Consider the following 24,945-nt stretch of genomic DNA (forward strand, 5'->3'; position numbering starts at 1 on the left):
ACGCCTCTTTGCTCGGCCTGGCTTGAGCCAATCACAGAGGACTGAGGTCCCGGGCTGCCACGGAAGTGGGTGTTTTGATTGGTTGAGGGGGGTCGCGACGGTGTGAGTGGCAGGTGCCATTTGGGGTGGGATTTGAAAGGGTTAGGGGCGACGGCACACACACACACATACACACACTCAAGAGTTCTCAGAGAGGGAACGACAGCTGGTCCTCTCCACTCTCTTTACTGACGGGGGGTTGGGGTGGGGATGGTAGGTGGGGATGGGGGGGATAGAGACTAAAGACTGGGCCCTAAAGCTGGGGTCAAAGCTTTATATTCCAGGCCACGGACCCAGACTGCAGCTGAATGGTCAACACAAACAGGAGAGCTCCGAATGATGTGACTCAGGACTGTATGGCACCGCCCCTTCCAACAACACCTAGGTAACCCGCTGTCTGATCCCTGCTGTCTGATCACTGCTGTCTGACCTCCGAGATGGGGGAGGGGGAGGGGAGGGGGAGCTGCTGTGCTGGGCTGAACACAACCGGATCCAGAGGGTGGAAGAATGAGAGGTCCTGGGGGGCGGTGTGGGAGGAGACGTGGGGGAGCAGGAGCACTCGGGCCCGGTCCTAGCAGGTGAAAAGCCCCTCTCCCTTTCTCTCCTCTCTCCCCTCTGCTCTCCTCTCCCCACATTTGCAAACATTCTCGACAGTCATATTTCACCCCCGACCCTGTCCACACACACACACACACACACACACCCTCTCTCCAGGCAGTATTGATCTGTGTGTTCTGTTCATGGTCCTCTATTTGTGGCCCCACTGGGCTCCTCAGGTTGTGCTGATTAAAAGTCTGCAAAACATTGGAATGTTAGAACCAGAGGAGGGTGAAGAGAAGGAGGAGGTAGGGTTCGCTACCTCCCCCACTTCCCCGGGGGAAGTGGGGGAAAAGACGGAGGTAGAGGATGCTAATGAGGAATATGAGAGGAAAGAGGAGAGGAAAGAGAGCAGAGGAGAGAGGGCGTGATTAGTGGAGGGGAGAGTGGTGGTGGAGGAGAAGATGGAGGGTGATGGAGGGTTTGTATGTTGGGTCAGCTCTGAGATTGATTAGCCATGCCATCCCCCCCCCCTCCCTCCTGTGTCTGGTTGCCGTGGTGACGTGAGGGTTCCATGGCGATACGGGTGACAGTGCATCACTGTGGCACAGACTGGCACAGTGGCATTACTCAGCCCCGAGCTCCATGGTATCACGTCACACACACACACATAGAGAACTAAACAAAACCATGGGCGCCAGCCTGTGATGCTAGCTGGAGATACTGCTAACAGTGCTAGTCCTGAGCAAGGCTAGCATGTGTCTGCCTTCACAGCACAGACATAGGGGGGGGGGGAGGCTGCTGGGGGGCGTGTCCACGAGGATGGATCAGCAAAACCACTCATTAAACCCTCCACTGCCACGATCAATCCATCCATCCAGCCTTTCATTCCATCATTTCATTCAAGTTGGAGAAATTGAATTCAATTGAATTAAATGGGGGGCATCAAAGATGTCTTTGGAAGAGGGAGAGTTGCATTGAAAAACAAACAGACAAGTGATTTGGCTGGAGCAGGGGGGATATGAAATATTACAGCTTTTCATCTTTCTGTCGGAAAAGCTCCGAGCTGTAAGCTGCTTAGCGGAGGCACACATCAGTACTGCAGATATGGCCCGAGGGGAGAGGATGGAGGGATGGATGAAAGGAGGGATGGAGGGAGGGAGAGGAGGCTGACTGGGTATTAAATACTGAAAACTGCAATCATGGCATGTCAGGATTAAGTCAAGGCTTTAGCATGGTGGCACGCGGAGGGTCTGGGAGAGGGCAGGGAAGGGGGGAGGGAGAGAGGGAGAGAGAGGAGAGGGAGTATGAGGGGGGACAGAGGAGTATGAAGGGGGGAGAGGAAAGATAGGAAGAAGGGAGAGGCAGAGAGGAAGGTGAAGAGAGATGGAGTGAGAGAGGGGGGTAACAGGGAGAGAGGAGGAGGAGGAGAGAGAGAGAGAGAGAGAGAGAGAGAGAGAGAGAGAGAGAGAGAGAGAGAGCGAGCGAGAAAGAGAGAGAGAGAGAGAGAGAGAGAGAGAGAGAGAGAGAGAGAGAGAGAGAGAGAGAGAGAGTAGGAGAGGAGGAGGAGAAAACCCAGGACCCGGTCAAAAGAGTGACATCAGTAAAGAAGAATTTCTTCTTTCTTCCAAGTGCTTTTGTGATTCTTTAGAGACCTTTTCTTTTCTTTCTGTCGTTTTCTATATCAGGGGGATATCACAGGGAGATATATGGGGGGAGAGGCTGGCAGAGACAGACAGATGATTTAGAGGATAGACTTAGTCACCATTCAGACACAACAACAATAGAGTTTCACTGAGATGAGGTGTTCTACATCCTCACTGGCTGGTAAGAATCCTCGGGTATGAGGCTGGGGGAGCGACATGTGACTGGTTTGGGTCACGGGGTGGTGATGTCATAATGTTGTTCTTAACATGGAGGGACATTCTAGCAGTCGAGCCCCCTTCTCTCCCCTCCTCTCCTTTAATCTCTCCTCTTCTCTTCTCACTTCAAGCCACAGAGATAAACCATGGCCCATCAACATGTCACATTACCGGACTCTCATTTACTTAATATGTCAGCAAAACATTTCTCCTGCTAGCTCCCTGGTGCTGTCCTCCTCAGACACAAGGTCACTAGGAAATATGGCCAACCCTCTCCCCACTCCTCTCCTTCCTCTCCTCTCCCCCTCCTCCTTCCTCCCCTCTCATCCTCTCCCCTCCTCTTTCCTCCCTTCTCCTCCTTTTCTTTGCCCTCCTCTCCCCCTCCCCTCCTCCTTCCTCTCCTCTCCCACTCCCCTTTGCTCCAGTGGGCGTTGTGAAGGGCCTATATTTGGAAGGTCCGTGCGTATCTAATAAATCTTGGCTACTGTTGTAATGAATGGCTGGCTGTCTGGCCTGATACTGCTGTGCACAGCTAATTGGTTGGGAGTTAAACGCTGGTGCAGCACTATTCCCAGGATGGATGGATAGAGAGAGAGATAGAGGGAGGGAGGGAGAGAGGGAGAGAGGGAGAGAGGGAGGGAGAGAGGGAAGGAGGGATGGGAAGGAGGCGTAACGTTCCAAAAGGATGGGATGGAGGAATGAGGGATGGAGGGATTTCTAGCATATCCATTCCTTCTGCTCAGTTGATTAGGCTATCCCATCATTTCCATTTCACACTGCGCACACCCCCCCCCCCCAGCCACACACACACACAGACACACTCTCACACCCAAACACATGCAAGCACACTCTCTTACACTCAAACACACACTCTCTCATATCCCAACACACAAACACACACACACAAACCAGGCCGGGACATCGAAGCAGGTGGTAGGCCTTTTGATTTGTTACCCAGGAAGAAAAGCTCCTCATTTGCATACAGATGCCCCCTTCAGCGCGGAGGAAGGAGCCTCCTCCTGCCACCCCCCCACCCTTCTGCCCTCCTCACCCCCTCCTGCCTCCAACCCCTCCCACCCTCCTCTCCCTGCCCCTGTAAACTGCCCTCCTCAAACCCTCCCCCCACCCCACTCTCTTCACTCCTACAGGACTGAAAGGAGCTCTTACAGCCCTCTCTTTCTATAGACCTCTCTTTCAGTCTCCCCCTTCTTCTTCCTCCCTTTCTCTCTCTCTCTCTCTCTCTCTCTCTCCCTCTCTCTCTTTTTCTTTTTGCTCCTCATTTCACCCTGCACATCAACAAGGTCGTTTTCTCAGCCTCAGATCACTCTTCATTGCCAGGGTGTGTGTGTCTGTGTGTGTCTGCACCTTGCATCTGCTGTGGCTGGCTGGGGCTAGGGGTTGAGGTTACAACAATGATGGCCTGTCTGTGAACCAACATGAGGAGAAAGCACAGACCTAATGGCTAAAACCTTAACTAGGAATCTGATACCCGGTACAAATATCACCCAAACACATCCATAGACAAACACAGAAATGAGCAAGAGAGAGAAAATCCCAGACCCACCACAGCCTATAGCTGTGTTTTTCTTGTTATTAATGTGGACCATGTTGGTGAATGTTCTCAGGGTCGGCTCACTCAAACACACACCTAAGGGGAATCAAACCCCGGGCACAGCAATGGGTCACTGTTGTGTTGTCCCCAAACCATCTCAGTTACACTTCCTCAAACCCTCAGTCACCAGTCATGTAGAGGTGACCACGCGTGCCAGTCACTCAGTCAGCCTGCCAGCCAGCCAGCCAATTGATCAGCCAGTTAGCCAGGCCGCCAGCTAACCAACCAGCCAGCCAACTAGTCTGCCAGTCAGCCAACCAGTCAGCCAGCCGGCCAATCAGCCAGCCCACCAGCCAGCAAGCCCGCCAGCCAGCCAGACAGTTTATCAGCAAGTCAGCTAAGCAGTCAGTCAGCCAGCCTGCCATCCAGGTGTCCGGACATCCAGGTGTCCGGGCGAAGGTTGTTCTTACCTGGGTAGAAGTCTTTGGATTTGGACAGCTTGATGGTGGCCCCTGTCTCCTTCTGCAGCTGGACGATGGTCTGGCCGCCCTTTCCAATGATGGAGCCGGCAGCATAGCTGGGGATCAGCACCTTCAGGAAGTACTCGCCTTCCTCTGCTCACAGGAAACATGAAGCAGGAAGTCAGCGTCAGGTTGTCGCGACGACAGCTATGAACACTAGAATCATGCATCTAATCATATAAATCATCACACTTTGAAATTAATCAAAATTTATATCAAATCACATTTCCAGTGAAACACAAATGTTCTTCTAATTCAATTGTCAGATTATGACTGCTATCTGTTAACAAGTCTTTCCATGACTGAGACTTGATGATGCGATCATCTAAATGTGCCTTTGCTGCACTAACGGGCCTTTATAAATTGCTCTTATCTAATAAGCGTCTCACAGAGGATTCTGCTCTCTCTCCGCAGGGCCACATGTCTGAATCCCAGGGTTCTTATTCGTTTTCATGTCTGATCACAGTCACCCAATACTGGGACACACTTCAAGGCTGTGATGTCACTTCCTGGGAACAGGCTGGGAACCCTTCCTGTGTTCCAGATCACCGAGGATTCCTCTGCCTGCCTCCAGTCCTCTACTGCCCTGGTGAATGTGATCACTATCTCTACCTCGCCTCACCACGCCTCCACTTCTGTGTGAGAGAGAACTTTTTCTACGTCTTTAAAGCCTCGATCCAACGCCCACCCCCCTCCTGGGGTGAGCGGGGAGTACGACTTCAAACGCCTCAGACACAGAGTGTCTTTTGGGATGGATGTGGAGGGGGGTGGAGGGATGAAAAGGAGGGATGAGGAGGGGATGGAGGGATGAGGAGGGGATGGAGGGATGAGGAGGGGATGGAGGGATGAGGGAGGATGGAGGGGATGAGGAGGGGATGGAAGGATGAAGGGGGTTTGGTATAGCACAAGAGACAATAGCTTTCTCCCGAACATCACACACACACACACACAAACACACACACACACACACCATCCTGGTACAGAGAAGTCTTTGTTTCCATGGTAATGTTTACCTTATGTGTATCCAGGTCGAGTTAGACTCTTTAAAGGGTCATTCCACCTAAATAACAATGTTTAATAAATACAGTGTGCACTCTGTCCAGCCATCTATTTAGCCATCCATAAGGTACTCAAAGTGCAAGGTGAAGGTCTAGCTATTATTTTAGGGATAACAGTACAAACCCTTCTAGGAACATCAGATCCATGTTCCATAAGCATCACCTCTCCCTCACCTCCCCTGGTGTGAATCACCCCTTCCCAAAAATAGCCCTCAGCACATATCTAAATGTCACTGTTTTAGTTCCTATTCTGAGACTCTAAATGTTGTTTCTCTTCACCTCTCTTTACCTGTCCTCTCTTTTCTCTTCACCTCTCTCTCCATTCCTCTCCTCTCCTTCTGTGTTCTCTCCTCGTCTCCCTTCTCCTCACCGTCTCCCTCCTCGTCTCCCCTCCTAGTCTCCCCTCCCTTCTCCTCTCCTCTCTTCTCCTCTCCTCTCACTAAGAAGCAGCAGACCTGCTCTCTGCGTTTTGCAGTGACCCAGATTCTGTTTAAAGCCCAAACTGACCTGCTTTAGACTGGGACATATCTAATTTTACCCTGCCTCGATTAATAAAGAAGGGAATTGATAAATAATATCACACATATACAGACATACACACACACAAATACACGCACATTTGCAACCACACACACACGCACACAAAAAATGGGAATTAAGTGTGCACCAACACATCAGCCATACAAAATCGCCTCCAGCAGACACAGCAAACTGAAACACATGCAGACACACCTATTTAAATGCATCTGTGTGCTTCGCACCTCGTCAACCCTCTTAATCCCGTCAGTGTTTCTAATTGTCCCTCTGTGTTCTCCTGGTACCGACCCTTCTGAGTCACCCTGCCTCCCTGGCGGTCAGACAGACACAACCAATCAACAGTGATGACTGAGCACAGCTGCTCCGCTACGTATGCCCGGGCCTTCGTCACTGACTCGAAACATTCATCTGGACAACTGATCGACGGCGTGGCGCGTTCTCCGTTTCCCTGCCCCAGTGAGATGAAGATCTGTCTGTCACACCCCTCGTTCTGAAGGCAGGACAGGACTGTGGAGGATGAGGTCATGGTTTGGTTCTTCATATTCAGGCTGGGTTTTGGGGATGGGCTTCGGCTGTGTGGGTGTCGGGGTGGAACTCTGCGGAGGTTTGAATCCCTGGCTGTAGTGATGGAGTGAGGACGGATCGAGATGGATGGGGCAAGATCAGACAGCTGGCATGGGATAAGAAGGGATGTGTGTGTGGTGTGTATGTAAGTGTGTGTGTATGTGGTCTGTGTGTGGTGTGTATGTGTGTGTGTGGTGTGTATGTGTGTGTGGAGTGTGTGGTGTGTATGCAATCGGTATGTATGTGGTGTGTCATTGCCGAGGCAAGGGTCTTTGTTTTCATTCCTCTACTACCACAACACAAACTGAGATTAGCCAATCAGAAGTACCAAGCTCCTACAGGAAGGACACTCACTTCCTGTGGTTCTGTCGGTGAGACAGACTAGAGAAGGAAGTTCGTTTCTTGCCTCTGTGTGTGTCTGACCAAAGTACTTCCAAATACTTCCAATGTACTCTGAAGAGCTTCCCATTAACACACCATCTTGGTTTCTAATGTGTCCCATATGTCTTGCACTAGCAGATCCAGCTTTTTATCAGAGAATTCATCCTGCTGTTCAGAAGTGGGGGTGCTCATGTGTCTACCAGGCCCTGTTCACACCTGGCATTGACATGCGACCAGGGTGATCCAATCACGGGTGGACAGCTCTCAGTACGCCCGTTCGCACCTAGAATGCGTCTCGACATCTCTCCAGTGAACACTTGTGATGTCACTTCCCTTCTAATATTCAGGAAAAAAACGTACGTTATCTCCCTTTGCAAAGACCAAATGCGTAGTTGTATTTGTTTTGAAACGGTGCGAGGCAGCAACGCAGTTTCCCTGCCTCGTCAGGCGGATATTAAAAGAAGAAGAAATCCAAACAATTCAGACAGGGTCTATTCCTAGGAGTTTTCCAAACTGAATCACACAAGAAGGTTGACATACTCAACATATCTCTCAGGGCTTTCGCAGAATTTTCTGACGTTGTGGACGAGGCCAGCTGATGCGATTTGTTGTGGTTGCCTGTTGTTAAACTTTAAATTGGACGTTGTTGGCGCCAAATGAGTACATAATTTCATTGAAGCAAAGGATGTCAGTTGAGTTGGCGGTAGTTCAACGTGGCCCAGGACACATTCAGAAAACTGTTGATAGACTGTGGTCGTATGCAGCCTGGACCACCTCCAGATGAAGCCTGAGCGATTCAATCTTAATGCGTCCTCAATGTGTCTTGGGAACATTCACACCTGTACTTTGAGCTGTCCACCAAAAACACATGTTCATGAACCGGCCGGTGTGAGTGTGTGTGTGTGTGCAAGGCAGTGGAACTGTGCATGTTTCTTTGGCATATCGGTGTGTATGGAGTGTCTACAATAAATAATGAGCAACACATCTGACATAATAAACGAATGGGTAAACAGAGCAATCTGTTGCTAGGGCTTCCCTGGAGCCTAGGAGCCCAGAATAGGCATCCTCCGCCTGGGGATTGAAGGCTCAAATCCTGGGATCTGGTGTCCGGGGGCTGGAGGCACTGGCTGGGTCTGGAGGAGGGTGTGTGTGTGTATGTGTGTGTCTGTGGGGGTGGTAATGGAGGGTAGAAAGGGGAGGGGGGGTTAAATGGGGACTATGGTTTCAGTACTGGGGTGTTTGAAAATATTCATCTCCCTTAAGCTGGGAGAGTCTGTGTGGGGGAGGCAGGCTTTGTCTAGACCCCCTAGCCCCATCCTACTGCTTTTGTTGGAGTTAAAGCTCCCCACAATTAAAGACTAGTGGAGCACCACCTGTCATCAGCTCAAACAGAGGGATCTGGGGTGTCATAAACACTATAGACACCAGGGAGGAGAGGAGAGCACAGGAGAGGAGAGGAGGAGAGCACAGGAGAGGAGAGGAGGAGAGCACAGGAGAGGAGAGGAGGAGAGCACAGGAGAGGAGAGGAGGAGAGCACAGGAGAGGAGAGGAGGGGAGCACAGGACAGGAGACCACATGAGAGGGGAAGAGAGGAAAGTGAGGAGATTCTTTGCACTAATTGTACGACAAAAATAACTTGTGATTGAAAAGAATTCTCCCTTGCGAAAAAGGTAGGGAGGGGCATGTGTCATGTGATGTGCTCCTCTCTAGCCAGTAAACAGCCTCAAATCCAAAATGTCTCCTGTGCTCACAGCGTCTCTGTTAGCCTAGCCTGCCGCGGCTAACGAAGCTATGCTAGCGCCTGTGGATGGGAAGAGAGCGCTCCTTGTTCAGGGGATGGAGATGAGGAGCTGAGAGGGTGTGAAAGCGGGCCCTGCTTTGTTTGTCGAGCACGGCTGCTTCCAGAGGGGGGTTTACAAGACTCCCCTCCGCAACGGTCTTCACAGCGCCCATTTCTATCCATATTCATCACGGGGCCCCTCTCTCCCCCAATCGGCAGCTGGCTACCGCAGACGGACACGTCGCTCGTCCAATAGGACGGCGCCGTTTGGAGAGGATCCCCCGCCCCCCTCCTGCCTTCCTCACCCCGCCCTGTACAATGGGATTTTTTTTCCTTTGACGCAGTGCTTTAGAAAAAAGCGAGGGAGAGAAAGAGAGAGAGAGGGACGCAGTCAAGCTGGTGGTGGTGCGCTGTGTTCTGGTAATGGTGGAACATCGACCGTCAGACAACGCCGAGGTTACTAAGCGGTGTCAACCGGAATGGCAGCAAACGATTGATGAGGAGGTGGCGAGCGGCGGCGAAGGAGGAGGGAGGGAGGGAGGAGGGAGGAAGGAAGGGAGGAGGGGAAATGAGTAGCTACTGTGAAGGCTGAACAGAGGGCTGAGATTAGCATGCCTGAGAAGGATGAGAGTGTGCAGGGTAGAAATATGCATTCTAGATAGGCTATCCTCTCTTCTCCTTCGCTGTACTCTCCGGAACGTGAATGGGAGTGTGTGTTGGGGGGGGGGGGGGGGGGGGCACAGAGACAGGAAGGATGGGGTGCAATCAGACATTGATTCTTTGACTCTTCTTTGTTCCTGTACCACAGATCCAGAACTGTGGCGAGCCCGTCCACGAACACACTCCACACACACCAATTTCACGAGTGTGTTATAAACGGCACGTATTCTCCGTCCTCAGCATTGAGGGGCGGCTGTATCGATCTCGTGGTCTGGGGAAGGTGAGGTACTTAGGTATGCGCTTGGGTAGGCGAAGGAGAGGAACAGAAAACACTCGCCACGCCATCGATCAATAACATAAAGCTGCGATGGATGTCCGCTAGCTGCCAAAGGCTGAGGGAGGTGTGTGTGTTCATCATATCCCCTTAGTACTTCTGGTCTTCTGCATCTATGACTCCGCCTCCCCTCACACACTTCTTGTCACCTCTCTGCTCCTTAAGCACACACACACATCCCCTTCTTCCAGCTAATTTGGAGTCCCCTCACGTCTCCTGGCAGGGGCGTAGCGAGGACTGCTCGCTACTGTCCAGTAAAACCCTTCTCCTCTCTGCTGCCAGTTCATCCATTTACAAAATTAGTCCTGCATACCCCCTTACTGAACGGCCTGCCATCATAGGATTGACTAAAAGCAGAGGGAGAGCGAGGCTCGAACACCTTTTATATGTGCCCCACGGGTATGCAGATGGAGAGAGAGAGAGACAGAGTGGAGAGAGAGAGGGGGGGGGGGGTGAGACAATCTGGGGGGAAGGGATGAATGGAGGTTGTTAAAACCATCCAAGGGAGTCATTGATCTCCTCTACTTTAAGACCTTAACCTTATGTAACATACAACTGTGATTTATAACTCCGCACAGACAACCCAAGGCTAGCGGGTTCCTGTGTCCTCTAAGGTAAAGGCTTATCACTGAGACAGGTACAGAACACATGCTGGTACAGCAAAAATATTTCCATAATACAATGTTCCTAAACACAGTGTTCCTAAACACAGTTCCCATTGTAATGTGCATGCACAAAGGAATAAACATGTTCATAACGAGAAGAAAACACAAACTGTTCATACACAGGATATCCAACAGATGTCTTATGTATGATGCAGAATATTTTGAGTCATTTCCAATTCCAGTGAAAGCTTTGGGTACCATGAAACAAAATAAATGTTGAATTATATAAAAGCATGGGAAATGGATGTTATGGAATTGATTACATACTACAGAAAGAGCATCCCAGAGGGATATTCTATATTACTCCTCATCAGAATAATGATGTTAGACTGTAAATACTCATTGTGGATTCAATATTTGGAATTATTCATGGCCTAATTAAAGATATTGGCTTAGGCAATCAAATTACGGTGTCACATAAGTAAATTAGTATCCCAATTTTTGTTGTTTTGTTTTTTTTATTCTGCTGATTTAGCTTGACCCTTCCTTTGATACAAACAGGAAGTGATTTCACTGTGACATCCATCTTGTATGGTAGCCCTTTATCAAAGTCAATAGCAGAACGTAGAAAGGTAGAAGAACAGAATCAAAGCGTATCTCTTACCATGGCCGTCAGAGTGTGATTCTTGGTGAGGGAATAGAATGCCTTCAGTTTCAAAAAGGGGCTGCAGGAAGGGCACTAGGGGAAGAGGAAGCACAGGGTGTGTGTGTGGCAAACTATCGTCTGTTGTCGTACAGAGAGAGCCTGGATAACCCATTAGTTTATATTATCTGTCCTCAAGCTAGCTGGCTAACCAGCGATGGTTGTTATCGTTGGCAGAGAGAGAGCATGGATAGTTCATTAGTTAATCTCATCTGTCCTCAAAGCTAGCTGGCTAACTGGCGCAGTTTGCATACATTAAGAGGTAGGTTAGTAGTAGATAAATAGACTGATTCCCTGGTCTAGACTAAACTAGACAACCCATTATTCTGTTCAAACCGCAATCACCTGTAGCAGGCCTCCTGTACCTCTACTGATATATTAGGCATCAACCATTTTGAATCATTTAAATTGTTGTTTAGTTTGTGAACAGAATAGAGTGATTTCAACAATTATCAACAAGTATTGTAGCTAGATAATTTCAACAATAATTTATATTATTATTTACAAACATTGTTTTTCAAGTTACAATGTGTAGTTTGTGTTTGTGTTTCTGACAGAGTGACTTGTATCTGCAGCCTAAGAACATACATGTCCTATATACATTATTTTTTATATATCTCTCATAAAAGGACCTTGCTTCTAACTCACTCTAGGAAAGCAGCTCTATATTTTACATAAATGAAGAGAAATGACTGCCGTCTTGTAAAAGCTAGCTGTCGGTTAAGTCCCCGGTGGTGGGGACTATTGTGGCTCTAGTGGGCCCTACCTTGAAAGAAAGAGGATCTACTTCAGTGTTCTTAGCCACAATCATTTCATTTGGCCAAATGGAGGAAACGTGTGTGTTTGCGCGCGGGTGAGTAGGTAATGCCTCCCACGGGTGCTTCATGGTTTTTAGATATGAGGGCCTTTAGTGCGTTGAGGATCGATGTCATTTAACTTGCCTGTCCAATTCATTTCCTTGACAACAGTCCATAATCTTAATGCATTTTAGGGAGAAAAAAAACATTTTGCGTTGTTGTTTGAAGTATGGTGTTGTAGCCTAGTTGAAGTTCTGTTTAGTGGATCTAAGCACCGTTGCAGTATCATGGTCATGATTATGAGCATTAATGTTTACTAAAGATGCTCATAATTATCCACCTAGGTGTATAGTACTGTGTGTACCGAGGCCAATGAAGACAGTCCATCATGGACCATCATGACTGTCAAGTGCTGATGGGAGAGTAGGGATGGAGATGCTTGGCGCATGACAGCATGTAAACAAAAACCAAATGGTGATTATATTACCATGGTGACATCCCCTGTTAGATCCAACCAGCACAGAATAGCAGACCGTGATTGGAAACAATTGTGTCAATGCAGATTTGTGTAATTGTTCTGAATGCATCGATAGGAATCCACATTAAACAATGTCAGAAAACATTGTAGTAACACACACAATGCAACATTAAAGTGTTCATAAATTGCTTCACCGTGCTAACTAGACCTAGAATGTGTTCTGTGCAAGGCGAAGGGGATATGAGCGCAGTTGTTTATCCTCTTGTATGATTGTACACAAAGAATAGAGGGGCTGGCTATGAGAGAGATTAGAATACAAGGTCATCCGCCGCTAGAGAAGCGAGAAGGATGGTAGCCTGCAATCACGCACCAGCCGCGGCTTTTTGTTGTTTACGTTCTCACGGCTACGTTGTGATATTCACTATCCTTTTGCCGATGCACATGCTGCGCTGTGCACTGAGATACTAGTATCTGTATCAGAAACATTATCTGGTGATATAGACTACCAAAACCGCGTGCGTAGACCTAGCGGGCTTCCCTCCAAATCAGCGACCTCAATCATTCCTCATTGTCTTTATACCCCCATCAACACAAAGACTGCCCGTTATTATTGTTAAATGTCAGATAGCGACATACTATTATACGTTAGGTCTGGGCATCAATTGAGGCCTAGTTTCGACATAGGCTACGACTGTTATAAACATGGTGTTGAGGCATGTGGTGTCGGGATAATTGTCAACCTGTCGTCCTTTCCCTTTCTATGCGACTATAAGCAATGCTGCCCCGGTGGCAGGAGCGTGAAGGGCTACGGATAAACAATATTGACTGGCGATGATCTCTCACATATAGGTCGTTTACTTACCTCCAGTGTTTGTGCGTTTCGTACTGCTAGCCTCGGTAGGGGTCTCAAGCGGTCTTTTACGCGAATCTGGTGGATCCGACTCCATGTGCGGCTGTTGATTGTGATGGTGAGGATTCGAGAAAATCCCGTTTTGCTGTACTGCCCCGCCGGCCATCATTTTCACAGAGGGCTCTGGGTTATGTATCTAGTCTGCGTTTATTCCTTTGCGCAACGCTGCTTTTGGAAGAAGGTGTCTCTGTATAGATGAAGCGAACACGAAATGTAGGCTAAAATGCGTATATGCTCGCGAAAGGAATCTCTTGCGCGTTTATCCTTGCTGCCTTCAGAGAATAGCGAGATGCGCAGCGTCCGGACTGTTGTTCACACCAACAGGCGATGCTGGAGCGGTTGATATGTTTGGGGCCGTTATCTCATCACAAATCCAGCAAACCGATTAATTCTGTGCCGTTCCACCAATACTAAACGTGCAATTTAGAGAGGTTCAATCTTCCATCAATCTACTGATATGTAGGCTATTTCATTCCGCCGCAACGTAAACGTGCGTATTCCTACCAAGCAATGCAGAACGATGGCGCTCCGCTGTTTTACAGCTATAGGAAACGGTCAACAAAATACAAAAAAAGAAAACAAAAAAATATTATATGACAAAGAGGTGAAATAAATCGAGGAAAAGGAGAGGTGGTGAAACAAAAAAATACGCGCTATCCGGTGTTCTTTCCGTGCATGAAGACACCTTGCGAATCGACGTTGGAGGCAAGGGGTGGGTTTCGGAATGATCCAAAAGGGAAGAGAATGCTGAGAATCTGGTACAAAGCGGTGGTTTTTCTGTAGTCTCTCAGAAAAGATGCTGCAGTCCTGTGTTCAGAGCATCCCTTCGCTGACTGACGGAGCGAGCGCAGGGGATCTGGTGACGTCAGGAGTATCCAAATCCATCCCCGTCGAATGCTGAGAAAAAGAGCCGCCCCTCTCGAAACGCTATTGGACGCGGCTGACTTTTTCCCGCAAAACGAAGCAGGCGAGATTGGAGAGTGTCGTAGAGCAAGGGTGGAGAAGGTGGCTGATACAACGACGAAAATATGTCAAGTTAAATCGGCAGGATGCTTTGAACCTACGGCGTTACAGTGTCATTCTTAAAAACATTCTCGTGAAAGACCCACAGGGAAAATTATTAGAATCGGGGCCATCAGAGGCCCAAGCAGCCGAAAGGTGAACGAGCTTTGACCCAACTTCTGATTAGGCTATTTTAATGTGATTTGCATATAATTATACTAATTATATTCTAAAGATATACAGACTTGCAGGTTTGGCATCTATTTGGCAATAGTTAAGAATCCCTACTCTATTGAATAGTCTATGCACAACTTGCCTACAGGTACAATGCGTTTCACGTACCTGGAAGTTGATTAGCCTACCTGTGTGTACGCCAGCCATCTCCGTCTGGAAGGAACCAAATGCAGGGATCTCCTGAGCTCAACTCTCCGTGGCCGGCTTTATTTTACTGCCTGATCTCGCTCTCACACACACATTCACGCTGCGGGCACACACACACAGTCTCTCTCTCTCCCTGCCCAGTCCTAGACAGATGCGGAGCGCCCCTCGTGCTCCAGATTCTCGTCAAGGTGACATTGCACCGTCCGCGGCCGACACACAAGCAGCAATCTCACACTTTCACATCGCTGTGAGAATTTCAGCGTCGAGACATCTAGGTCTACCTCCGTGAGAGAGTCCAATCCGCGGCTTGATGGGTGGATATACGTGGCAAATCCGAGAAAGATGAATCAAAGACGTTATTGGACCGTTGCTGGAGAAGCAACAAGCAGTAGCCACATAACCACTGGTAGCCTACTACAGTATATCTGTCCTTGGTGGCCTACTAGCTTAGCCTAACCTAGCATTGCCTCTTATGGAAAATGTGAGGTAGCCCATAAGCTGTGAAGCTTGTGCTGCCATGAACATTCTTTTGTTTTTATTAGGCACAAGCTTGGAACTATAACAGATGTGAGCGTTTTTCAAGAGGTCAGATAATATTGCGGTCTACCCCAAACTAAACCAACATAGGATTATAACCAAGATTTGACATAGTTAACAACTGATTTATGGTTTGGCTTGTGAGCATTTTTGTGGACATTTACCTCCTTGTGATAAAGAGAAATGACAGAGTCTGTACACACATTCAAAAATGTGTTTGTGTCATTCTCAGGTCTATTCACATTCTCCCCGTGACTCCACAGACCCTGCATGCTATCACCATGGACACACACTATAATCCACTCTGTTCTGCTCTTCTCCAATGCTGTCACCCACCAGACAGGTAGGTAACAGCCTAAGAGCAGAGAAAAGGAGGAGGATGCAGGGAAGTGAGGCTGTCTCAGACTGAGGCAGAGAGGCAGTGTGTGTGTGTGTGTAAGAAAGAGGCAGTGATGAAGAGACCATTGACAGAGAGAAAGAGAGACTGTTGAGAGAGAGATTGTTGAAGCAATGAGAGAGGGAGAGAGACTGTTGAAAATGAGAGGGAGAGAAAGTATGTTGGGAGAGAGGGAGAGAGAGACTTTTGAAAGGCAGAGCGAGGTAGAGAAAGAGAGACTGTTGAGAGAGAGGGGGAGAAAGAGAGGGAGAGAGTGATTGTGGGCTGCAGATGCTGGTAACTGGCTCCCCCTGTGGTTGTCATGGTGAACAAACAGGCAGGAATGGATGGTTTGAAAAGCTGCTTCCATTCTTTACGTGTCACATTTATTATAGACTCCTCAGACAATGAGATTAATCCTATGTTCTTTTATAGAGGGTCTACTAACAAACATCACACTCTGCAAAGGGTTAGAGAAATATTATCTACAACATCATTCAATACCAGTCTTTGTGTTTTTAAATATCTGTATAGTATAACATATTTTAATCTGTATGAGTCAGCTGTCCAGCCAAAGCCTCTATACAGTTTGTGTGGTAACTTTGTACAGATGGTCGCAGGGTAGATCCCTTCATTCCAGCAGTAAGAGGGTGTGTTCTCCCTCTTCTCTTTTACACTCTCTCTTTCACACACAGACACACACACACTCTCTCTCTTTCACACACACACACACACACACACGCACACACACACACACACAAACACTCATACACACTCTCTTTCTCTCTCTCTCTCTCTCTCTCTCTCTCTCTCTCTCTCTCTCTCTCTCTCTCTCTCTCTCTCTCTCTCTCTCTCTCTCTCTCTCACACACACACACTTTCTCTCTCACACACACACACACACTCTCACACACTCATACACACACGCACTCTCACACAGTCATTCATACACACACTCTTTCAAGCACAGTTGAACACGCACACTCTCTCACACTCACACACACACAGCCAGCCCAGTGGGACACTATTGAGGTCTGTCAGATCTAGGTGGATTGCAATGCGTGACCCTTGTCCTATTGTTACCAGGGGTCCCCCATCTGGACATCTCCTTCCCTCCCCCCTCTCTCCCCCCTCTCTTTCCCTCTACCTCTTCCACCCCCTCTCTTTCCCTCTCTGTCTCCCTCTCTAATAAAGGTGTTTAAACTTATGTCTCTCTCTCCCTTCCTATCACTCATCCCCCTTTCTCTCTTTCCCCCTCTCTCTCTCTCTCTCTCTCTCTCTCTCTCTCTCTTCTCTCTCTCTCTCTCTCTCCCCTCTCTTATGTAATCTCTAATAAAGGTGTGTTCAAACTCAAGTCTATCAATCCCCCTCTCTCTCCCCCCCTCTCTCTCTTCCTCTGCTGGCCTGCTGTCTGGCAGACCGACGGGGGGGACAAGCCTAGATTAAAACACATCTGGTGTCAGCTGACTAAGTTATTCTCGTCTCTATACCAGACCACATCATTACTCATTCATGAAATGAAAATGAGGCTAAAGGATCCACGACAAAACTAGGGCCTTGAAAGGAGACTTATCAAATGGTTTACAGTTTCTGTCTTAAAATCTGATAATTGTCTATCTCTTATGAGGTTACCCAGAGTGGAGCAATGCCTCAAATGACATCTTACTGTACTATATTGTTTATATTTATTGAAACACTGTATGATGTTGTTTAATTGTAACTTGTTTAACTACATGCTCTTATGATTCATCCCATTGGCACTTATTTGCTTTTCACAATGTATGCTTCATGTTTTGGCTACCCACAATGTTTTTTTACAAATGTAAATGTAAATGATTGTCATCTCGGATGACAAATAATCCAACCACACTGACTTTTTATCATCAGTTTGAATTAATTTAAATCCCTAACCCTTTGGTTGATACCTGAGAGTTAGCAGGAAGCTACGCTGCCAAACATCGTTATTTGGCTTTGCCTCAGTGATGCCTGCCCCAAATCCAGCTGTGACACTCAGATAGCAAGGAGGACCGTGGTATACAAGGCTGACACCTAGGGTAGAAATTGGTTATAACATGTGAACTACTAAAAAAGGGAAACTACATTTCCCTGAAAACTCTCTCAGAAGGAGCAATTGACAGAAGGCCCGTTTTCCAAAGTTAACTGTAATGATTGCTATTGTTTTAATGGTATATGTTGTCTTAGTCCCTACCAGACATACAGAGAAGCAAACAGACAGAGTAAAACAGGATGACATTCAGGTTTTTATCCAGTGGCGGTTCTGGGGACCTGAGTGTATTTTTCTTCCATCCCATTTAGGTTTTTACATAAATACCTTCCCAGGAGAGGTAGGCAGCCCACTCTTTGCTCTTTAAAGCCAATCTCTCAACTATATCCCTCAAGATTAACGTTTTCAAAATGGAGCACATACCCACGGGGTCCAAAGGACTATTCCACTAGATGGCGCAATTTGATTTGTGAATGTACCGGCATCTGGAGTCGTTCATCATTAAATATGGCAATATGTGTTTTTAGAGGTAAATAATGCCTCAGTTATGGAGAAACGTCTATGGACACGCATGCATTTTAACATTCAATTCAATTGATATTGGGACTATTCAGGTTCAATACGTGCGACTATCTTAGGAGTGTCTGTTATTTCAGAGCAACTTTTTGTTTATATGTATATTTTTTTATTCACCCCTATTATATTCGATTTTTTAAAATGTTATATCCTCCTTCTATAAACATAACGGTCAATTCTCAGTTTTACAACCGACTAGTCGTGTAGAGAGTGTAATGTAATTCGTTGCTTCCTCTGTTAGTGTTAACTCATTAAAGCTATTGTTAACTAATTATTGAGGTGTTAATGAACGACCATTGGCATTAGAAGAGAGATCTCAGGATGTGTGTTGGAGAGCTGACCACGATAGCAACAGAAAGCTGGAAGGATTAGCTACCGGAGAAGCGATCCTGTCTGCTGCCCAAGTGCGTAAAAGCGCAACCCCTTCCCTTCAAGCACTTGAATAATAACGGAGTTTATAACGCGGAAGTTATAAACCGACATCAAAATCATAGCAATGATAATTGGGATACGGCCTATTAAATAAGAGTTCGGTGGTGTTAAAACATGATTTTGTCTTTCTCTGATCAAACGCAGATGTAGCCTATATCCTTCTTAATCCAGAGTGTGTTCGATTATCTTTATAGGCTAGATGAACAGAGCATAATTCCACAAAACGTAATTACTGTCATTACAGACAAACAGGTGTCAGCCCATTCAATGGCTTAATCGACGTGAGAACGTTCTGCAAACAGGCGCAAACCGTCGGGACGTTTGGAGATGATGATGGCTTGCAAAGTGAACTCTGTAGACCCGCATGCTTTTGTGCAAACATCAATATCTCGCGGTGTCAGTAATTCACAATCTCGTTTGATTTCTTTGTCTCAAATTGATACATTTTAATGTTCAAAGTCAAAGTGAGAAACGCAATAACGCTGCTGAACCCACTTCCTGAGGGAGTTGTTTCCTCGCGCTTTTCTCTGCTAATCTTGTCGACCACCTGCATGCGCATCAATTACAGCTCCATTCACTGTCAATTAGGAAACGCATTGACATTTAGATCGGCCCGTCTGCACGCCGCAGTCAGATGTGTATTGTAAAATGAAGAACCGGACCTACAACGCATTACACATCAGATTGCGTTATTTATTGTGTTTCGTTGTTTGGAGCTCAAACGGGACGATGCCATTTTCCACATACTGAACCAGAAGGATATTTGTAGCCATGTCCTAGGCTACAAAATATATAGCCATGCCTATAGGCCTACATTTTGGAATAACACAGAACAAACGTCGTTTACATTTTTTACAGCCTACTAATACAACTTAAAGTGGAACGTATAAAGTTAGTTATCCGCGTCTGTTGGTTTAAATTGGCTCGTTTTGGCAAGGCTGATGTTTGACTTTGTAAAACAAAAAGTGCCATCTTTTTTACGCCTAAACCATTAATCAATCTTCAATAGGCTGATGTGGGGCTCCCCGTAGAAGTGATAGCCAGGAGAATTAAGTGTCCTCTCACCCCCCCCCCCCCCCCGCAGGCAGGAGGGTCGTATCAGGCCCCCCTCTGATGAGCTTAACTCACTGACAAGGTTATATGCTGGTTTGCCTACAGCCTGACTGCATCATCATCATCAGCCCATACATAGGCCCATATGCACAAGTTAGTCTGAGGGGAAACTTGAAACTAATTATTATTATTATATTACATCGGTATTCTGACGTGTATTTGGGTTTCTGTAATCATTTTAATAGCTGGTGTTTAGGACTGTTTGTCATCGAGTTCATTCGATAGGCAATATGGCCATAGAAATAATCTGAAAATTGATGTTCAGTGTTCAAATGTTCAATCCTAACGATCCATAACGAAAAAAATTACAAATACTAAATTATTCCACACGCCTTGGTCATGGGCCTGTCTCTCAATTCCCACAGTAGGCTAAGAAAGCGTCTGACCCCACTCCTGGGCCAATATACAGCACACCAGGGGGCAAGAGAGGCCTTTTTACCGGCCTCTTCCTGAGTCACAGAAAGCATTCAAATTGACGAGAGGGGCGGGACCTCACCTGCGTTTTAAAGCCCGGACGTCAAACTTTTACAGTACTTGCCCCTCGCACATTGACTCACGCGTACCCGGGCGACGGTTTAACAGCAGCGTCCTCGGGACTACATACGGATATAACCAACGGTGCTAAGAGACAGTAGGCTAGTCAACATCGGCCTTAGATAAAATAAGTTAAGGTGTTGCTCTTGATTATGAAACAATGGATGATTGATAAATCGAAGACAAAATATTGACATTACGTTCTTGGGACTTGAACAGTTTAAAAGGAAGAATTATTTTTTTGATTTAGTATTTTTGTCTTTTTATATATTTCTGAATTGCTTTCAGCACAGAGATTTTCGTGTCAGTGGACCAATTTTCGATAAATTGGATTTTTTTCTTTAAAGCATTCGTTTCGACTTTATCAAGGATCGTTTTTTTTTATTATTATTGTTCGAACAACCTCTTTACACAGAGAAGTTGTGTTGGGGATGTTGAGCTCAGTGAAAATGGAATCTCATGATATACCAGAATGGAATGCTTTCTACAGCGAAGCCAGTGAGGTAAACCACATCAATATTCATTTGCGGTATTCCTAATGTTTAGAAAAGAACAAGAAAAAAAGAGAGAAAAACGATTCCACTCATTTTAAATTTAGTTTTGTTTGTAGACAGAGACTCTGTTTCTTTGGGGTTTAAGATTAAGAGACTAGATTCTCGGCATTGGATTTTACTGACAAATAACTTAGTCTATTCGAATGTAATCTAATGGTTTCTGCTACTTGGAGCATAATGACGCTCACGTTTAATATCAGCATGCACTGTGAAATAGCCTACTTGTAAAACAAATTTCAAATGTTTCGATTTTCAGTATAAGCCTACGTATTTTATAATTCACTGTTTACTAACACAATACACAAAAGTATTTCATTGATTAAATAATCCTATATTTGAAATGTGTATAAACATTTCCGTCACTTAGAAGCAATTAAATTAGGCCCGCAGTTATTTTTTATCTTCAAAGAATGTTATCAAACATTCATAATCATAATATTTAATCAAGTTTAATATACAAATTTGCATCTACCAATATAAATATAAGGTTAGTTCCAATGTTTTATTAGCCTATCTCCAGAATGTTAACATACGCAAGAGTACGTTTTTTTTGTTCTGTGTGATTGAGTGGAAACGCGTTATTTGACCACACTTTTCGTTTGATTTTACCATACTTATCATATAATTTGAAATATTTCGTGTCTATTTTTATGTTGGTGTTGATTATTTTGTTGAAGTGGAAGAGAGACAGTCTAGCATATGAAATGGAACGCACCAGTGACGCGCTTTTTACGCGTTCTCAGGTTAACAGTACTATGCGAACTCCATGTCCTGTTCGCTTCGCACGAATAGCAGCATTGTGCATTGATACTCCCATTTTGTCAAGACGTTGTGAAAAAAAGTCTTTATTTCGCGTTTCAGTATTTTGATCTCAAACAGAAACATATTCATATGGATACGTGCTCCATTCTTCTTAACACATTGCTCATGTGTTTTTTGTTTGTTTGTTTTGTTTGTGTTCTAGATGTACTCATCTCCCAGCGTCATGAACTCCAGTCTGGGCGCCATGGGAACCAGCTACATCAACCTGAACCCTGCTGGCTCCCCCGCCTCCATGAACATGGGGGGCTACCCCGGAGCTGGGGGGCTCAATGGCAACCAGATGACCTCCATGGCTGGGGGGGGCAACCACATGAGCCTGTCCCCCGTCACCTCCTCCCTGAACCCAGGCTCTCTGACCCAGCTGGGCTCCTCAGCCCCCTCCTTGGGCTCTCTCTCACACTACCAGAACATGGGCCAGCCCATGGGCCAGCTGAGCTACCCGTCCCCCACCTCCCTCTCCCGGCCCGGGGCCAAAGAGGTGCCCAAGCCCTACCGTCGCTCCCTGACCCACGCCAAGCCTCCCTACTCCTACATCTCCCTCATCACCATGGCGATCCAGCAGTCGGGCAGCAAGATGCTCACCCTCAATGAGATCTACCAGTGGATCATGGACCTGTTCCCCTACTACCGGGAGAACCAGCAGCGTTGGCAGAACTCCATACGCCACTCGCTCTCCTTCAACGACTGCTTTGTCAAGGTCGCACGCTCACCTGACAAACCCGGCAAGGGGTCCTACTGGGCGCTGCACCCGAACTCTGGCAACATGTTCGAGAACGGCTGTTACCTGCGCCGGCAGAAGCGCTTCAAGATTGAGGAGAAGGCGGCGAAGAAGGCAGCCGGGAAGGGTCAGGAAGCGGGGTCGGGGAAGGGCGGCCATGGAGAGAGCCTGATGGAGGAGCACAGTCCGGCGGGCGGCTCAGAGGGCGCCGACTCCGCCCACTCTGACGCGTCCCACCCGGGGTCCTCCTCCGACGACCAATCACAGCAGAGGAACATGGTCCCGCTGGACTGCCCCCGTCCCCCGACCTCCCACATCCACAGCCCGCCTCTCTCCCTCCCCCCCTTCTTCCTCTTCCACCGCCATGGCTGTCTCCTCCAACCCGCTGCTCCACTCCCAGGCCCTGGGGGTCAGCACTCATCTCCTGGGCAGCCCCATGCAGCAGCAGCAGCACCTGGACATGCACAGTGAAGCCCTAAAGTCCCTGGATCCCCACTACAACTTCAACCACCCCTTCTCCATCACCAATCTCATGTCCAACGAGCAGAAGATGGACCTCAAGTCCTACCAGGACCAGGTCATGGCCTACAACGGCTACGCCAGCAGCTCGCCCGTCGCCGCCAAGCAGATCTACGACAACAACGTCCCCTCTGGCCTGGACACCGGGGCGTACTACCAGACCCTCTACAGCCGCTCTGTCCTCAATGCATCCTAACCTGGAGCAAACCCCCCCCCCCCACTGTCTCCTTTAACACCCCATTTTAGCCCTCCCCTCCCCTCACCACAAACCCCCCCCCCACCCCCCCACCCCTCTGGCCCCCCCATCAAAGCCTCTGTGGACTCTGGATTTGAAGTCCTGCAGTCCTTCACCTCCAGCCATCCTGCAGCCGGCGGAAAGCACACACCTGAAATTTAAAATGGCTGCCGCTCCAGGCTGGAGCCGAGCGTGAGGGAGCGTGTCTCAGAGCTGGACACACAGCGAGAGAGCGGAGGAGGCTGTCGTTACACAGACTGGAGATGAAGGTAAAACAGATCCTGGACACACAGAGCAGATTCTGTGCTGTCGAAGGGGAATCAGTTTCTCTGAAGATCATACGACAAAAAACCCCAGAAAAGGCTTGTGGTCAACATCATATCAGATCTTAGCCAGGCATTGCATTCATCCTAAATTGTAATCCTTAGACTGAGTCCATCTGACAACACATGGGTGAACAAAGTAAATTTGGGTTGTATAAATTGTAAATAGATGGAAAGGGGTGAAGGAGATAATGCATTTATTTATGAAGGGATTAAATTTAATATATCTTGTACAGTGCTGTGTTGAAAAGTTACAGACAAATGTGACATTTAAACAGGCTGAGAAATTGTGGGAGAGAGCGATGAAAAGAGAGAGAGAGAGAGAGGAGCTTCAGGTTACTGCATCACAGGGAATTCCTATGTTTTTATTTGTTGTTCTTTGTGTTACAACTTTGTTCATTCTTAGTTTTGATATGCTGTTTTTATCTCTTTCAAAATTATACACATATCCATACTACTTAAGTGTAGCTGCCATGGGTCATTTTATAAAATGGCGGAAAAATCTATTTTTACTGATGCAAAGAAAGACATTTCTGTTGATCTCTAATACTACCCAATATCCATTTTGCAACTAAAATTTTGTAATAAAATGAAGAAAAAAAAATAAGAGTATGAAACTGTGGTAAGCGGTGTTTCAGGTTTGTTCATCATTTGTTCGTTTTAAAAGCATTTTGTTTTGTCAGAGGTTCCTTCAGCCCCCCCCCCTCCCCCCATTTAGCTGTTTTTAATAATAATTCCTCTCCTTGGGCTCGGTTCTTGGAGTACAGCTGAATCAGTTACTAAGATAGGAGTTGAATGAAGATGCACTACTGGGTCATTTACATACAGTCCTTTGCACTAGAGTTCTGCTCTGTTTTGCACAGCTAGAGAGGGCCTGATAGTGTGTTACAACAATGCCTTTTCACCACCCCTTCTTTCCATTGCTAATGGCAAACCAGGATCATATCACTGACTACAACGTCAGAACATTGTGTTTTTGTCCTCAGAAACTCACAAGTGCCTGTTCAACATGTGTCCATGGGTGAACAAAATTAACTGGAGATTCACTGAAGGAACCCTTTCAGAAGGAAAAAAAAAAAAAAAGGATATACAGAAGTTATGAATTTCAGGTCAGAAATGCTGTTTTCATGTCTCGTATTTTAGTTTTTGTGAAAAAGACGTGTTTATTTAAACCAAACCATGTTGCTTTTCAAACTCAGAAAAGTGTGTTAATATATACGTATATATATATTGTGTTGTAACGTTGTTGTTTTGTTGGCTTGAATGTTGTGATTAAAATGATTTCTGTTTTTTCATATTAAAAAGCTAAATTTCGGGGAGAAACTGTTTTTCTATTTTTGGTTCCTTTTGACGGTAATGAGGATTAACGCCTGTAAGCCTAAACAAACTCATGGCCTTGTGGTAGCCTATTCTCTGGTGGGACTCTAACTATGGTCTCGTACATGGCTCATGTATTGATTGAAATGATTACCATTAGATCAAAAGGTCGACATTTTAGGTC

The 24,945-nt window shown here is 46.8% G+C and overlaps 2 protein-coding genes across 3 annotated transcripts in view; one reads left to right on the forward strand and one right to left on the reverse strand.

The window, feature by feature from the left end:
• nova2 (NOVA alternative splicing regulator 2) overlaps positions 1-14,170 on the reverse strand; it is a 43,118-nt gene extending 28,948 nt beyond the window's left edge. Inside the window, exons 1-3 of one of the 2 annotated variants that reach the window (XM_062473923.1) lie at positions 13,271-14,170; positions 11,095-11,169; positions 4,461-4,604 (exon numbers count right to left, since the gene is read on the reverse strand). In XM_062473923.1, coding sequence (XP_062329907.1) covers positions 4,461-4,604; positions 11,095-11,169; positions 13,271-13,427 — 376 coding nt within the window. In that variant the 5' untranslated portion in view covers positions 13,428-14,170. The remainder of the gene's footprint in view (positions 1-4,460; positions 4,605-11,094; positions 11,170-13,270) is intronic. The other variant, XM_062473924.1, reaches the window with a different exon arrangement.
• Positions 14,171-20,285: 6,115 nt separating this feature from the next.
• Positions 20,286-24,767, forward strand: foxa3 (forkhead box A3). Its single transcript, XM_062473367.1, is given in 3 exon segments — positions 20,286-20,776; positions 21,792-22,708; positions 22,710-24,767. Coding segments are annotated over 3 exon segments (1,362 nt in total). The 5' UTR covers positions 20,286-20,704; the 3' UTR covers positions 23,083-24,767.
• Positions 24,768-24,945: the final 178 nt, after the last annotated feature.

This window comes from Osmerus eperlanus, chromosome 11 (assembly GCF_963692335.1).
Source record: "Osmerus eperlanus chromosome 11, fOsmEpe2.1, whole genome shotgun sequence".
Classification (NCBI taxonomy): Eukaryota; Metazoa; Chordata; class Actinopteri; order Osmeriformes; family Osmeridae; genus Osmerus; species Osmerus eperlanus.